This window comes from Amblyomma americanum, chromosome 9 (assembly GCF_052857255.1).
Source record: "Amblyomma americanum isolate KBUSLIRL-KWMA chromosome 9, ASM5285725v1, whole genome shotgun sequence".
NCBI lineage: Eukaryota > Metazoa > Arthropoda > Arachnida > Ixodida > Ixodidae > Amblyomma > Amblyomma americanum.
Genome location: NC_135505.1, coordinates 126,767,149 through 126,784,780, shown reverse-complemented (window position 1 = coordinate 126,784,780; position 17,632 = coordinate 126,767,149). Strand labels below are relative to the sequence as shown.

The window sequence follows — 17,632 nt, the reverse complement described above, 5'->3', positions numbered from 1 at the left end:
TTATGTGTCCACACTCATAATACCAATTAGATATCCGTACTTCGCAGAGAAAAAATTGGTTGTGCTTAAGAAGAAAGGAAGGCGAGAATCTTCACTGTGCCACCCTCCCACCTGTTGCACTTATTTGCACGCTACTCTAAAATACAGAGGCTACTATGCGACACCCTCATATGCTCTGTTTTAAAAAACGGCACTGTATTTTTTCACTACACATCACCACAGAGTACACACCTTCAAACTTGTCACGATGGCTCAGGGGCTCAGACTTGAAGCTTTTTGCATCTAATAACAGCTTCTTGAGTTGAGAAGTTTTCGGTATTTCGACCACTTTAAGAAAAAGATCAAGAGCCGAATCCACGCGCTGGAGTATTAAATCTTAGTGACCATGGCCGTCAGAGCCATCCGGCGGACTGCATCCAGTCAATGGCGTGCACCACGATCCAAGCGCAGCTTTGAAGCCCATTACAGGAATAAAAGTTGTTTCTCGACATCCTGATTCAAACGCTCAACAGAACAACGTGAACAGGCACCTCAGGGCGTGCACTACGCTGACAGTGTCGACGCATCCCGCCGTTGCAGCTGAGTGGACAGTGCCAGAAGGGCGCTGCCGGATGCGCCGAGGGTGGACCCTACGAAGGCTGGCGGACAAGAAGTGCATCACTACACCTGCCCCCTCTGGAGCAATGATATGGAGGTCACAATAGGGGAGCAGGTCCCTTGTGGCCAACAGCCAGACCATCAGCGCGCCTGCCGAGCCCTGGCCCGTCTCGTTGGCCCACACGGTGAACGGGTTGGCCTGGCACAGACGGCTGCCGATGTCTGCAAGTGAAGAGGATGGAAAGGCTTAGGAGAGATATGCGTCGCCAATTTAAGGCCTGTTTTTTTCTCCTCACTGCTAAATGTAGAACTCTGTGCACGTGCGCAGTAACAGTCGTCCACACAGTTGTCTAGAGAAGTCGGTCGGTGCGCTCTTTTTTCTGCTTTTATGAAAATTGCCGCTGCCTGGCAGGTCCGACGCAGCTTTTACATACACGGTTTATCGTTTATGGTGGTTTAACGACCTAAAGCGACTCAGGCTATGAGGGACGCCGTAGTGAAGGGGTCCGAGAATTTCGACCACCTGGGGTTCTTTATTGACTTTTACATACATGAGCTGTTGCATACGCGATGCCTTATGACCTCGACCGTAGAAGGAGCTTGGAAGAAAGCAAAAATTATCATAATTCATAAAAGGAGACGCCAAGGACTTGAAAAATTGCAGACCGAGCATCTTCCTGCCCGTTGCCTATAAAATATTTACTAAGGAAATCCCTAATGGAGAAAAGGGCAACCTCAGACTTTAATCAACCAAATAATCAGGTAAGCTTTCGTAAAGAAAAATCCTCAATAAATCATATCCACACTATCAATCAGGTGATAGAGAAATGAGCAGAATATAACAACTCCTACCTATAGTCTTCATTGATTACGAGAAAGCCTTTGATTCAGTGGGAATCTCGCCAGTCAAACAATCATTCCGGAAGCAGGGTGTAGAGGAGCCTTATGCGAAAAAACTGGAAGACATATATAGCAATTGCAAAGCTACCATATTCCTCCATAAAGTGAGGAATAAAATTCCAACGAGGAAGCGCGTCAGGCAAGGAGACACGATCTTGCCAATGCTATTCACCCTCTGTTTACAGAAGGTATTCCGAGGACTGAACTGGGAGCAGTTGGGGTTGGATAAGAATTAGTGCAGAATACCTAAATAATCTGTGCGCCGCCGCTCGGTGGCTGAGCGGTTACGGCGCTCGGCTGCTGGCCCGAAAGACACGGATTCGATCCCGGCCGCGGCGGTCGAATTTCGATCGAGACGAAATTCTAGAGCCCCGTGTACTGTGCAATGTCAGTGCACGTTAAAGAACCCCAGGTGGTCGAAATTTCCGGAGACCTTCACTACGGCGTCCCTCATAGCCTGAGTCGCTTTGAGACGTTAAACCCCCATAAAACCAAACTAAATATTCTGGCTTCGCTGATGACATTAAATTGCCGAGTCACTCAGGCGGTGAACTGCAAATCAAGATCAATGAGTTAGACAGGCGGCGCAGAACGGTGGGTCTAGAAATTAGCATGCAGAAAGCCAAAGCAATGTTCAACAGTCTAGCAAGGAAACAGCAGTTCACAAATGGCAGTGAGGCGCTCGAAGTGGTAAAGAATTACGTCTACTTAGGGCACTTAGTGACAGCTGATCCGGATCATGAGAGGAAAATAACTAGAAGGATAAGAATGGGGTGGAGCGCAGACGGCAGGTTCTCTCAGGTCACGAATGGCCGATATCCCTCAAGAGAGAAGTGTACAACAGCTGTATTTTACCGGACACTCACCTGCGGGACAAAAACATGGATGGTAACGAAAAGGGTTCAGCCTAACTTAAGGACAACGCAGCAAGCCATGGAAAGAAAAATGATAGGTGTAATGTTAAGAGACGTAAGAAGACAGAATGGGTGAGTGAACAAGTGCGGGTTAATGACATTATCGAAGTCAAGATGAAGAAATGCACTTGGGCAGGGTATGTAATGCGAAGGAAAGATAACCGCTGGTCCTTAAGGGTAACGGAGTGGATTCCAAGAGAAGGCAAGCGTAGTAGGGGGTGGCAGTAGGATAGGTGAGCGGATGAGATCAAAAAGCTTGAAGGCTTAAGGTGGGTGCAGCTGGCAACGGACAGGGTTAATTGCAGACACATTTTAGAGGACTTTGCCCGGCGGTGGATGTAGTCAGGCTGATGAAGATGATGATGAAATTTATAAGGAGGAGCGGTTTTTCCCCTCACAGGACCCCTTTCCAGCCAACGGCGTCGGCCGATCCTCATGACCTAACTAGTAGTGTGACGAAACAGGGAATGGTAGATGAAAAGGGATAATCTTTTCCCTCTATGGTTAGCGATAGACGCTTCTCTGCATTGTGCGCCGCTCCCTGCAGTGTCACGCTAGCAGGGTCATGAGAATCGACCGACGCCATTGGCTGGAAGGAGGTGCTTTGACGGAGAAAAGCCGCTGAGTCATTGAGTTTTATCCCACTATAAAGGTCCAAGTGGATCTGCCAAGAGAGAGGGTGGAACTACTCAATGGAGGAATTGAGTTTTATCCGACTTTATGCACCGGCTTACGCCCCCCCCCCTCCCCCCCAGTATGCCTTCAGTATTATGGAAACAATGAATAACTGCGCAAAAAGGACGGGACAAGAGAGAAGAATCACACGAGACAAGCGCAGTATTCATTGTTTCCATAATGTCGTACCAATTAGCCCCTCACCGCACTCTTCTAGATTGGCTTCAGTAATATCGTGGTTTTCTCGCCGTGTTCGCTAAGTGGTTAGGGCACTCGCTACTGAGCCGGAGTTCCCGGGTTCGAACCCGGTTGTGGCGGCCGCGTTTCGATGGAGGCGAAACGGAAAGGCGCCCGTGTGCTGTGCGATGTCAGTGCGTATTAAAGATCGCCAGGTGGTTGAAATTATCTCAAGGATCTCCACAAGGGCACCTCGTTCTTCCTTCCTTTATCACTTCCTTCATCCCTCCTTTATCACTTCCCTTACGGAGCGGCTCACTTATCCACCGAGATATGTGAGACGGTTGCTGCATTTTCTTCCCTCAAAACTAATGTTCTGCTACGCCCGCTGTCGACGTCTTTCGTAAGGATGTTTCTTCCGCGTCAATCCTCTCTCCGAGTTATCTTTCTCGGACGCTCCGTGGTGGAGCGTTCGCTCGCTCACCTTGGTGAGCTCTGCTTTGCTTTGTTCAGCGAATTCAAGCATGCGCTATTGCCGCGCTCGATGCGAAGCGATTCGAGAACTGCTTAGACTGTTGGGGAAAACAGTGCCCCTTGTGTACTTGTGTGCTCATCGAAATGCATTAAAAAATTACCGGTCTAATCAGTGCTACGTCTAGATTACCCCACTGCAAGAATGTGTGTGTGCTCTTTAATGTGTAAGCATATGTACAGATATCTTATGCTCCGGATGAGCCAACCACGCACACCAACGCTGTCACACTCGTAGAGAAAAACATGGTCACTACAAGCAATTGCGACGAAGCCAACGAACTTTGCTCGAATGCAACAGAAAGCGCATGAAAAAAAAAGCACCGTGGGCTTTCATAAAACTTAAAAAGCTGAACGTTTTCAATGAGCCTCCGGTTGCTAATCTCGTGAGGCTGTTGAACCTTCAAAGCAGACAGCATTTACCTGTCCTACGGGGTCCTTTACTTAAATATTTGATTGCATCATTCTGCTTCGCTCTGTGCAAACTCAAGAGCGTATTTGTAAGAACGCTGTTGGTATTTTCACAATTATTGCAAGCTCAATATTACACCAACAAGGACCCTTTGCATACGCTTCTATTATATGTTGTCAGATGACGGGGCATTGGGAGTTTCCACTGCTGCACCAATCGCTTAGGCGAAGTGGTTTCGATGACAAGCCTTTTTTTTCACTCTGCTTTTGCGCATCCATTTCGTTGCACACCTTATTGTCTGCATTCAGCAGTGATAGTGGCCCAGTTAGACATACGTCACTTTTATCTTCATGGGTAAGGACCGGACGTACGAACAAATAGCCGTGGCTTAGCTCGGCTGTGCCAGGATATACGTAGCGTGAGCTACGCTGAGCCGCGAGCAGTAATTTCGCTCTGCTTCTTCATGGCTATACCACACTGGCAAACTCCCCGCTATATGTACACTCCCACTGACACCTCTGCGCATGCGCACAAAATGAGAGGCGCTATCAAGCAGCTCCGGCGCAGCGTCAGACTTGGCTACTGCGCAACGAATGCGCACAGCTGGGCACGAGCCGGCGCCAGTGCGTCTGCCGCGGCTATGACGCGGTTATGACCGGCGAGGCGCGCGCGGCTGCGGCGGCTCTGGCGCGCCAGCTGTGCGCCGTGTGACGTCACTGCTCCTCGCGCATGCGCAGCACTGCTCTCCAGGAGCCACGTGAAACTGCTGAACCTCGGCCAGTGTAGCTCACGCTACAAAATCTGCGGACAAAAAATAAAGGAAAATATATATCCGGTATATGTATTCCTCCACAAAAACGCAGTAATCCATCTCTAACCGTAAGATCCGACAGCTTATGCAAAAAAAAAATGCTGCAAAAGCCACGTGCCCCAATATACATTCGTAGTTTTGGGAGACCTTTTTAAGGAAATGGTCTTTAATGCGCCAGAGCCTTACATTACTCCCATGTGGTTGCTGCATATCTAATTAACCTGACTAAGCGTGGTCTGGTGGACAACGAAGAAGACCCCCCTCCCCACCGAAAAGGCATGCCGGAAGAGGGAGATAGATGTGCGATAACGACAGTGCTCGATGGTAGGCGAACAAGCTGTCGTAATGTATAAACCTTGTTTCGCTGAAAACACGCAGAGAGTGTCTATCAGAGTGTTTTTCTTCCGGGCGTGTTGATCTCGTCGAGCACCGCTATTGAGTGCAGGCATCAGCTCTGAATGTTGGAACCGCTCTGCGCTCTAGTTGCGTGCTTGAAAAACATAAATCGGGTTTGGGCGTGCGTGCCTAGGTTTTCCCAGAGCGAGGGGAAAAAACAAGATAGGCTCCCTTTTCGGCTGCGCCTATTTACTGGAGATCAAAACCAGATCTAGGCGCTGTTTGGATAATTGCAGACGACCGTGATGTTGCTTGCGGAGCTCGCTCAGAAACATTGGTATTTGCTTCTTGTTCAGTGCCGCGTGCCTTCTTTCCGTTTCTCGCCACGTGGCGTGGAGGGCATCCGGCTTTTGCGCACGGCCTGCTTTCGTGTCTTGTTCATCTTTTTGTTTTTAACGTATATCACACATAAACGTTCGGCCTCCGCAAGCACAGCATCACTGACGTTAACAAAAAATGAAATGGACTATATGGATAAGCAATGACGACAGAAAAGACAGAAATAATGAAATACAAGATTTTCCTTCCTTGCTCCTCATATGATGGTTCTTGTATTTATTGCGAGCAAAGTAATCAGTTCCTCAGTTGTTACTAAGAGCTGTGTCTGTGTCTTCAGGTATGTGTCCTGGTACCCTGCGCGGTGTTTCGCCGAAAATCATGCAGCGACTACCCTAGCTACATGCAGTAATGCATCTTTCTTACTCGGCATGCTTGCGTTCCGTCGTGCGTTGCGGAGTTGAAGGAGGGGCCTGCAAGACTCAGATTGCTGCCCTTCAATGCCGCCACGCGGCCCTCCCCGGAAGAAACACACAGCAGTTGTTGCGCAAATACATAAGCGGAAACATAGAAGGCGTGTATCCAAAGGCTGCATCCTCTGGCGACTATTTACAAGGTTCTTCCGTTTACTCCGCCTTTGAAATCAGGGATGACACCGCGCAAAGGAACGATCACTCATCAGGTAATAGCGTCGTCTGTCGGCCGCCACTAGTGTGATCGCCGCCTAAACCAATGAGGATATTTTTAACGTGATTTTGAGAAAAAATAATGTATCGAGGAGTTCTACACGAACATGGTGATTATCAACAGTGACTCTTTTTTTTCTGCAAAATGTGACCTAAAGATACTTCGTGCAGTCACGAAAGCCACTTTCGACGACCAGAGAGAAAAAGAAATGGGATGTACCGAGCATTTTTTAAATTCCCGCGCTGATTTTGAGTCTTCAGCGCCAAGCGGTACGCGGTGTTAGCCGTGTAAACGAGAAGCGCTTGTGCAGATTTCCAGGTTTTGTATAAAAAAAGAGGGACCTACGGTGAAAAGCCAAGAAATTATATTCTAGGAGGTAATCGTTAGGAAAAATGGCGCTAAAATATAACATTTTGTGAAGATTAACGAGTCACCATCTGATGTTTGACAGCGTGTTATCAATAATTTTTTTTTTCCATGAGGACACAGGAGTGAGACGTTACGAGTTGTCTGGTATGCACAAGAGGGAGCGACTACGAGGTCGCGATATGAATAATTTCCCGGAAAAAGGTGACGCGTGAAAGTTTGCATCTTACGGCGCTAGGGCTTCCACTGTTATTAAGAGAAATTGAAAAGTGCTAGGAATTTGGTAGGTTGGAACTTCAATTTTAAGAGAGGTGCACTGCTTCGAATGATTCGGACACTAATAAGTGAAGACAGACAGGAATGGTCGAGCGCTTAACCGTTCTTGTTTGTCTTGACTAACTGCGTCCGAGTCAAGATATGAAGCGAAGCTATCGGAAAAAAAAAACGGGGTATCTGGTTCACCCGAGAAGTGACATCTTCCTAGAGATAAAGAACACGGTGGCCATGAAGTTTGAGTCAACATCATAAAAACGTAGATTGACGAAAACGCGTGTGGCCTAGCGATAGGCACTCTTGCAAGGAACGCAGCGCCGATCAGGCACCTTAAAATAGTGTGGGTTATTTACCGTTAAGTTTGTTCAGTGGACATGTTTTGATATAGTGAAGAAGTATTCATTATTAATTAAAACAATGCTTTCGTAGGAAATGAGAAATGGCGTCTGCATCAACCTCCATGGTCCGCCCCGGTTCTTTCTGAGCATGAACAGCGCAGAACTTTCACAGTGCAGTGAGCTTCCGGGAAAGAAGCGCGGTGTTCTGTGATGAGTTGAGTTTTGGCTTATGTTTTGGTTGTTTCTTAACAGCGCCTTATTTTAGAGTTTCGATTTAAGAAATGTAGGCTGAAAACTAGGTACGTGCCTCGTAACGGGAAAGGCAGGAAGCGAAAATATCTGAAATATAATGTCGTTGCTTCACACATAAGAGTGAGCACGATATGAATAGCTTGATTTTTTTTTTCCCGCGGTCTCTCAATGCTTCCAATGCTTTCAACTCGAGGATTGGGGTTTACAGCTGCAGCGGCTGGATAAGTTTCTAACATTTGTTATTATAATAGTTATGAACTGGGAAGAAGCTATTAAGAAGTTTTAGCGATAAATGTTAGAGTTCTGTAGTCAAGAGGAAAACTTAAGTTGCCTTAAATCTCGTGTCAGCCACAGAAATAAAATTGGAAGATAATGAAAGAGTGTGCGCTATTTCCGTTCTGACAAGGCGACCATCTACAAAAATCATAACTACGATTGCAACGCGAACTACAACGTGGAAGGGATACCATGCCAGAAAAAAACGTCATCATTCCGATTTCAGACACGCCACTAAGTGAGATTTGAGCGGAGTCTTTTGAAGATGCAGGTGGGGGAGTGATCTAAAATAATGTTTGAACAAAGGTACTCTATTCCCGAATTTCAAGAATATATGTTGAAATACAGTGCTTTTATTGCCATCGACAGCTCTCTGCTCTACGACACTCTTTTCGGCGTTTCTCTTTATAAAGTATTGTTCTTAGAGCTTAGTTTTTATCTCGATCTTCCCACATAGACTGACATCTAAGGACAACGTCTTTTACTTAGACTGCAAGCATCAGCCTCTAGTGTAAGGTCGCCGCATTCACTCTAGTGATGTACTGCGCCAAACGTTTTTAAACTGGGGTCTCAGCAGAGCTCGGTAATGGTGGTACAACGCAGAAAGCTTCCTAAGAACCTACCAGGAAACAACGCCATCACTGCATCATGAAAACTTCCTCTCAGCCTCATCTTTCTCTCTATTTCTGTCCCTTATAAGGATGTTTTGTGTCTTTAAAACCGTATTGAGATTGCTCGAGAAAAGTTTTTTACTGCCCAGGCTGACCAGTTGTCGGAGACTGACAGGCTACGTCACAAGAACCATCTCCGGGGGTTTCCGTCCGTGTCAGACTAGCGAAAGCAAGGCTTATAAGTGGATTGGCAGCACACCACAATTTCGAAGCCTTTAGAGTGACCGTCCCTTCACTCTAAGAATTTATCTCTGAAAACCCTATTTCAGCGCTCGTTGACTCGAGATGGCCTTGAGTTATTCGCCAAAGCGAGCGCTTTTCATCTTATAAGTAGGCAGCACTTTCTTTCCAAGGCCAGGTCTGACGCAAAAGATTTATAAAAGCACTGTGCGAAAGCTACTAACGCCACCACACATTCGGTGGCTGCTACTGCAAAGCCTTGTGACAAGCCTCCTGTGTGCTGTCAAGCCTGGAAGATTCAGGAAGACGGTTATGGGTAGGAAACAGCCAAAATAAACAATCCACCTCTCCAGCAGGATGCGTGGGCAACGTCAAACCCTTATCAGAAGAAAGACACGCGTCCGATAGAATGGGAGGCCCTACTGAAAAGATACCCAGTATAAGCATGCGTGTGTGTGTTTGTAACGAACAGCAAAATGCCCTGGTCACGCTGGAACTGACTTTGAAAGCGAATGACACTTGACCTATTTGGATATAATGGAAGCTAGGAAGTGGAGAAAATGTAGACTACGTGCAGACCGATCCATCCGAATGTGGCAGTCCAATTACCGCATGGGAAGCGAGCCTGACAAGTGCTGTCTAAGAGATGCCAAAAAGCTGCGCCCGTTTAGTATGTAGGTTGGCGTAAAGAACAGAACAAAGGGCTCTTTCTTGTAGCAACAAACAGATCAGTTAAAGGACGGAGAGGAGATTATGCTAGAAATACTAGCAATCCTTTATACGCAATGCCTCATGACCTAGAGCGTAACAGTAGGTTGGAAGAACGCTAAAGTTATCTTGATTCTTAAGAAAGGAAGCGTAAAGGACTTGAAAAATTGCCTACCGATCTGCTTGCTATTATTATCTACAAGGTATTTACTAAGGTAATCACTAATAGAATCAGGACAACCTTACATATCAATCAAACTATTGACCAGGCAGGTTGATCATAAAGGATACTCGACAATAGATCAAGTCCACACTCTAAATCACGTGACAGAGAAATGCGCAGAATGTAACCAGCACTTATACAAGGTGCCCGAGCTAAAAGTAACCAAGCTTTTAAAAAACACGGAAGGTCCTTGCCGCGTGAGACCAACTGAGGGTTGTTTTAGAATCCCGTGACCTAGTCTGCAATATTTTTTCGTTCCTCAATGTTAATTAATTAGTTATATCTAATTAGCTACCTTTTTAAATATTGAATTGAGAAAAAAAGTGTCAGTGCAAAAGTTTTAGATCGTCTCAAAAAACCGCTAGCAGCGCTTGTTTCCATCAAGGTACGATTTACATAGGTATACTTGTAGGCATTAAAAGAAAGCTATCACGTGACCAGCTGCTGGGTCACATCTCGGCGCCAGTGTGCACGCAAAGGCTCATTGGGGAGAGCACTTCAGTACAAATGAATTTTTTTCTCTAAGACGCGTCTTGGGAAGTTTAATTGGCACCACTGTCATGTAGACGCTCTTTATTATGCGAGCTAGGGTTTGAGGCCGAAAAAAAAGCTACTTTACGTTAACGGTATCTTGGTGCAAACGTTGCAGTGAACTGTTTTTCAAGGTGATCTGCAATTTTTCCATTGGCACTTAGTTCCCCAGGGCAACAATTAAAAGTTAGCTAATTAAGCTTGACTAATTAGTTAAGTTTGAAGGACCAGAAGTACTGCAGACTAGGTCACGCGACTCTAAACAACCCTCAGTTGGTCTCACGCGGCTAGGACATTCCGTATTTTTTAAAAGCTTGGGTACTTTTAGCTGGGACACCTGGTATATGGGGAACCTGCGCTGCCAAGGTGGCACTGCAATTGTTCCATTTGGTGACTCAAAACTGCTTTTGGCAGCCACTTGGGCCGCTGCAAACGTGAGAACACATTCTGCGCGATTACATACCCGCGTTTGGCTGACAGCATTCATTGCCTAGTTTCTCTCGGCGTAGCCCAGATAGCTGACGCACGGCATGTACGCCTTCGACAGAGCGCGGAGGCTCACGCCAATAAGCACCTGAAGGTGGCGCGGAAAAGTACTAAGAGTACTACCCAAAGCGGCTTGCTCTTCTCGCTAGGCAGTGTGTTATGGCGCTGCAATCGGCACCACAAACTTCAGCGCAAGTTCCCCATAGGAACATGTCGCCCGCCTGCGTGCTGCACAGCAGCACACACAAGGAAGTGTTAACCCTAAAGCGCTGTGCATAGGAGCCGCAGCGTACGGTGCTTCGTAACCGGGCCCTGTTTGACATAAGGCGCCTAATCCTACATCGAATACAACTAACCGTACACAATGAATAGAATATTCGCTTATTAAAATAAAGGTATAGTAGTTGGCTTTATCAACGCCTTCAGCAATGAAGCGAGAGAAGCACACGTGTTGAGGGAGGGTTGTCTCTAGGCTTTAGGTGGGGTGGCTTCACCTGATGAGAGAAATGTGGCGTGGACAATAAGAACGAGAGAAAGAAAGCCACCCTACAGCAAACCCCACGTTAACCTTGTTACAGGACTTCAAAGGGCCAGCGCTGCCACTGGGTGCCCAAGGCCCCGCAGCCGACCTGCTCCCGCACGCGAAAAGCGATCGAAGAGGCCTTTAGGAGAACCGCCATTCGCAGGAGCGCGGCGTGCCGTTCGATATATCGAATGCCCAGGGAAAATTGAGTACGATACGCTGCGCAACTTTCGTATACATTTACAAAGGATTTTCAAGGGAATAATGTGATTTTGCCAATAATTTCAATTCACTAGGTTAGATATCTTCGGGCTAGACCATATTGTTGCGACATGCACTAATGAAATTTGATTTGTAGCTCATCGTTAGCAGTCACTAAGTATGTTTTTATATTAAGAAACACGACTTTTATTGGCCCTGAAATTCTGGCGCTCCAAGCGCATATGCACGAAACCAGCTTACACAAAAGGGCGCGAAGCAACAAACCACAACCGCATGAGGTTTGGAAGCATACATGCCACGTGTTTTTTTTTCCATTGCACCCAGGCGCGGTGGAAATCTTGAGCCCGGTGACTTCTGCCTCCAGCAAAGTTACCATGGCAGGATTCTATAAAGGCGTTATGCCGAACAAACCCGGTTCTACATTTCCTTGTTGGCTGAAGCGCAGCGCCACATCACTGTTATCACTGGGATCGGTCGCGCTACCCTGCCGGGGATGCGTGTGAACTGAAAAATTGAAATTGGTTTTTGGTGAAAGGAAATGGCGCAGTATTTGTCTCACATATCGGAGGACACCTGAACCGTGCCGTAAGGGAAGAGTTAAATTATTGACTGAGGGAAGAAATGAAGAAAGAAATGCCGTAGTGGACGGCTGTCGAATAACTTCGACCATTATTTATTATTTCCTAATTAAAAGACTAGCCCAATTAACTAGGACCGAGACATAGAAGAAGACAGGACGAGCGCTCATCCTGTCTTCTTCTATGTCTCTGTCCTAGTTACTTGCGCTAGTCTTTTAATTGAAAATGACGCACCAACTAGCCCAGCTTCAGCCTTGATTAATTTCGACCACCTGATCTTTAACGTGCACTGACATCGCACAGCACACCGGCGCCTTTGCGTTTCGCCTCCATCATGCCAGTGCATGTTAAAGGTCCCCAGATGGTCGAAATTATTCCGCAGCCCTCCACTACGGCATCTGTTTTTCCTTTCTTCTCACAGTGCATCCTTTGTCTGTGAATTAATCTCTTATGAAAAGAATTTTTACACTATGCCTGCCCAGAAAGGTGATATGCAGCGTCGTAAAGGGGTGGTCCCGGTTCAGGCGACGATTATTACCTGCTGATTGTGCGGGAGACCAGCAGACCGCTGACCACCAAGCCGCTGTTGCCCAACACTAGGGTAAGCAGCACACGACATGTGGCCGCCGAGTGACGCCATCTAGTGAGTGCGTGTGGCAGTGTACGCTCTCTGACCAGCCTAATTTTGGATTTCCGCGTTCATGGCTGCAGAATTGCAAGCGCTGAAGCACGGAGGATAAATATGTTTTATGATTTAGGAGGGTTTAACGTCCCAAAGCGACTGAGGGTATGAGGAACGCCGTAGTGAAGGGTTCCAAAAATTTAGACCACCTGGGGTTCTTTAACGTGTACTGATATCACACAGTACAGGGGCTTCTAGCATTTTTCATCCCTCGAAATGCAACTACCGCGGCCGGGATCAAGCCCGCGTCTTTCAGGTCAGCAGCCGAGTGCCATAACCATTGAGCCACCACGGCGGCGATGATATATGTTATGATTTATGGGGGTTTAACAAAGTGACTCCGGCTACGATGGACGCCGTAGTGAAGGGCTCCGGAAGTTTCGACAACCTGGGGTTCTTTAATCTGCACTGACGTCGCACAGCACACGGGCCTCTAGCTTTTTGACTCCATCGATATGCAGCCGCGGCAGCCGGGATGGAACCCACGTCTTTCGGTTCAGCAGCCGAGCGTCAAAACCTGTCAGCCACCACGGCGGCGATGATGAAAATGTTTTGGAAGAAAAAAATAATCCGTGTTTAATAACGGCGAGCTGCATGTCCTGAATACTGGCATGTGTATATAACATGTACGTTAAAAAGTTAGGTTTCACGTTTTAGTTAACCTGCGTGTTAGTTAACGCATGCCAGTTGCTTTCTGTCATTCGGCACTGCCGACATGGGCAAGAAACCACTCTTTCACTTCATAAAGCCATTTTTATACATATTCCTCACACTCCTCAGTGTAACGGGCTGTGAAGGGAAGCCTTGCGCACGGGCGAATATACGCAGACAAAGAATAGGTACAAGACAAAGCCAAACCTCGCTTATTTCCGAATGGGAGAAAACTTTGCTCTACTTACGTGAAGTTTCAGTCGTTGCACCTATTTGCCTAGGTAGTAGCTACTGTGCCGGCAGTCGGCAGAGCATGTGCCGGGCTAGTTTTCAGGCAATATTGGTTGATTGGCTCACTGTAGTCACGTGACGTACACTCTCCACTTCGAAAATTTGTTTTTATAAATGGAAATAGAAAAGAGGATAAAAAATATTTCTTTCCACCGGGAGTCTGTCGCCTTTAGGAAGCATTCTCAGATTCTGGTAGTGCCGTTTCATTGGCTGTGTGCCGTGATGTGACCGGCGTCAGCCAATGGGGTCAAACTGCTGGCAAAGTTCCCTGCTTGCTATTTGCCTGCTGCCGGCAGAGTAGTTTCGTCAATTTTCCTCTATGCATACCCTGCTAACAGGATGAAAGGCTTAGTTCAAATAAAGCAGAGGCTGCATTTGACCGTCCAGAATAATAAGATTAGACTGTAAAATAAACATCAAAAAGGCTTATTGAAGGAGAACGAAGCTTAGTCTTTGCCAGTTCTGTCTTCTTTCCTTTCGCCGGGTACCGTACCGCTTATTTCAAGCACTGTTTTTGTCAACGACGTAGTGGTTTGTGCTTTGTGACCAGATTTTTGCCGCTAAGATTTTTTCGAATCATTCGAATCTCACTTGAGACGCCGATCGATGGAGAGGCGATTGCGGATCTGGGCCCCAGGGTGAGCAGAGCGACCGCCGCAGCCAGGAGGAGTAGCCCGCTCAGGAGCCGGGTCGGGCAGCCTCGGGACATAGGAGGCGCGCTACCATGACTCGCCGAGGCCCGCGCATGGCGGGCGTGGGCTGCTCCTCGCTGCGCGTCTGCAGGCGCCGGCTCCGCTGCGGGATTCAGGGACTCCGGCGGGAGCACCACCACAACAACAAATCTAGGACTTCCTCCTCTTTCTTCGAGGATTGCAGCTTGTTTTTTGCGTCGTTGTTGCTGTTCCCGCCTTCGCTGGAAAGGGGCACATATCCATTCGGTGGAACAGCTCAAGTCTCTGGCGGGGACATTGTGATGCCCAAAAAAGGTGTGGTAAATATGAAAGTGAAACCGAAAGCAGAACTTATTTGTAAAATATGTAGCGAATCGGTTGCTGTGAGATGCACTATTTACAGAAGGAAAGAAGAGGGGCGTAAGTATATAGAGCCATTTCAAAGGTTTTAATCGGTATGAGTAGGAAAGTTAAGGCATGAGTTGGGGAAAAGAAATTGTAATGCAGGGATAGATGCACCTTCACCGAGTAGAAGCCTTATCGGCGCCATGAGCCCGGTGAATGATTCAGTGAAATGCTGTAGATGGCTATGATGATGGTGATTACTGCTAGAGAAGACAATGAAGGTATTGTTGTCCATGGACAGCTTTTTGTTTTCACAGATTCCTCTATTTATATCTATCAGCCGCTTGATATAAACCTGGATGAATTTTTTTCTGCTTGGATCTGCAGGAAACCACGGCCAATCCCTCACCCTGGGTACGTTCCATCGCTTTTGAGGCAACAACAGCTTCACCGAGTAGCAGCATGATTGACGCCATAAGCGGGACGAGTGGTTCAGAGAAATGCTGTAGATGGCTATGATGATGATGATTACTGCTAGAAGAGGCAATGAAAGTTTTTTTTTTGTCTGGATATTTCGTGCCTTTTTGCAGAGTTAAGAAACTGTGTTTTGTCTTCCCTTGTTGCAAAATCTTATCATGCACCCGATCTGCAAGGACGGGAAGCGTAGTAGGCCCGTAGGTGTATCTACATAGAGAAATATTTGTTCGTGTATCCCCATTTTAAGTTAATTTTACTCTAGTGCATTGTTCAGAATATGTGGGCGTCGTCGAAAGCGGGTAAAAAGTCATGGTGCATATAGTAATAACCTGTGTAAGTGAAAAGTTATAAGATGAGAAGCAAAAGTAAGCAGGGCGCAAAAATGTGGAAAGTAACACTCTCGTAAATGGTTCAATGCTTCACTTCTTTAGAAGGAGTCTTTATGTGACATCTTTTGGTATAACACTTTCTGCCACCACTATGAATACCAGCAATAAAATCGTCATTCCGATTTTCACTCTTCAGGAGAAGGAAGGGGATGTTGAAGGGTATAATAATACTAAGCGATCTGTTCATCGCGAGGGAGTTAAAATAGCGCCATCTATCGTTCATCTCGAGCGACAGAGAACAAAAGGTATAGTGCCCGAACTAAGAAGTGCATCATTTCTCCACACTAGCAGACGCTGCGAAAAACAACTACAGTTAAGGAGTGATAGTATTACTGAGGCTGGTCCAAACAAGGATGTAAAAGGTACTGCACTTGCGTTATCGTTTATCCTAACATTTCTCATCTATCTGCGCTTTTGCGCCATCAGTTGTATAGATTCACAAGAGTGTATTAAAGTGTTCCATGCATTTAGTCTAAAAATTCCCACAGTTATTGTATTTTTCTTTCATCGTCTTAACTACTCATCTCAATGTTTCAACAGTAACAACCGCTCATTGAAGTCGCCGCTCAATATTACATGAACTGAACCATACTTGGTATGTGTTTAAACGGGTGGGCAGCAAAATTTGTTAACAATGTGTTAACACCAGTTTTTAACATCCGCAGAGTGTCCTGGAGTTAAAAACTGATGCTTCAACATTGCAGCCAATTTTGTTACCCATCATGCTATGCCACGTACCCTGGCTCCAGCAACATTCGCAGAAACTTAAGTATTCAGAACCGCAGTTAAGCTATAGGGATTTGCTTCAATATTTGGGACTAAAGAGAAAAGTATACACCGAACCACGCAAAGATCTAAGAAAGGAGTAAGGTTATTTCTAAGAAAATTGCAGTCCAATAGGTATGTAAATTTCGTCAAACTGAGGTGTACGTTTCCAAGCTTGTACGATCCGCAGTGCACCTTCTGGGATGAAGTGGTTAAGAAAGCAAACCTTCATGATTTAAATAGAGTATGGGCATGCCAGAAAACCTCAGCTATACCAAGAATGAATAAAACAACCAGTGAGGACTGAGAGCCGGCGCTGTCCCGCTCAAATTCGGAAGACCAGATTTTGCTGGTGAACCAGCCAAGAAGGGCGGCAAAAGCCAATGGACTCCTGGAATGAGGGCCCACCAACGATTCTACGCATTAGACGTTTTTCTCTCTCTCCACCAGCTTTTTAGAATATTTTCCAGAAATAAAAAGTGTAGTTATTGAAATGTGAGTTTAATTTATTTTATTTTTACTTTTTCATATCTTCTGAATGTCTTTTAAATGCCTTTTTTTTCCTCTGCTGATGGATCATCCGTTTAGCGTCAATTCTGTTTCAGAGACGATAAACCAGAATTGTCGAAGAAATTTGATTATGATGATGATGATGATGTCCTCAGGCTGAATGGCACGTACCCAGGGCGGGGGATTGGCCAGGGTACACTGCTGATACAAACGCACACATGGGTAAGGAGTGGAGTAATTGGATAATTTCGTGACGAAGGCCCGTATTTGGATTAAAAAGGCGATAAAAAAGCGGAAATGAAAAAGCTGTGAATTCACATTCTAGCATAAGAATCTACCTGATGCAATTATATATCCGTGAATAAAATCGCACACTGGCTTCAAGGCATATATCTTGGCGCTGGCCCCAAAGGAGAGGAGGATGGGAATAGATAGAGGTAGCCCCATTCGAGGGAGGGGAATATCCAAGTATGTTCTACGGAGAGAAGCGAACCGACATTTGTCCGTTCGAGCATCACATTACTTCGTCTTTTTTTTCACGCCAAGCAATGTCTTTGAGGGACACTGTCCCCGACCGCGAAAGATGAATGGACAACCATTGCACATGAACTAATCACTGTCCCCAGCGCATTTCTTTGCCAGCTTCTCACCGAATAGTTTTTATCTTTTGAAACCACATTTCTTTTAATATTCGTATTAATTTGGCACCTTGCATTGCTCGATATGTGTTTAATTTTTACTCAGTTGTGCTCTTCTTTCTCTGCCTTGAGCTTTTCGTTCAATCATCGGTCTCTAGTAGCGGGCTGCGGGGAATAGAAGACGAGAACAAAGAGCGCAGGCGAGCTTGT

General features: G+C 46.3%; 1 protein-coding gene across 1 annotated transcript in view; it reads right to left on the bottom strand.

The window, feature by feature from the left end:
- Window positions 1–14,507, bottom strand: part of LOC144105467 (uncharacterized) — a 67,694-nt gene extending 53,187 nt beyond the window's left edge. Inside the window, exons 1-2 of the mRNA XM_077638589.1 lie at window positions 14,219–14,507; window positions 531–819 (exon numbers count right to left, since the gene is read on the bottom strand). Of these exons, the coding sequence (XP_077494715.1) occupies window positions 531–819; window positions 14,219–14,336 (407 nt within the window). The 5' untranslated portion in view covers window positions 14,337–14,507. The remainder of the gene's footprint in view (window positions 1–530; window positions 820–14,218) is intronic.
- Between the last annotated feature and the right edge of the window lie 3,125 nt (window positions 14,508–17,632).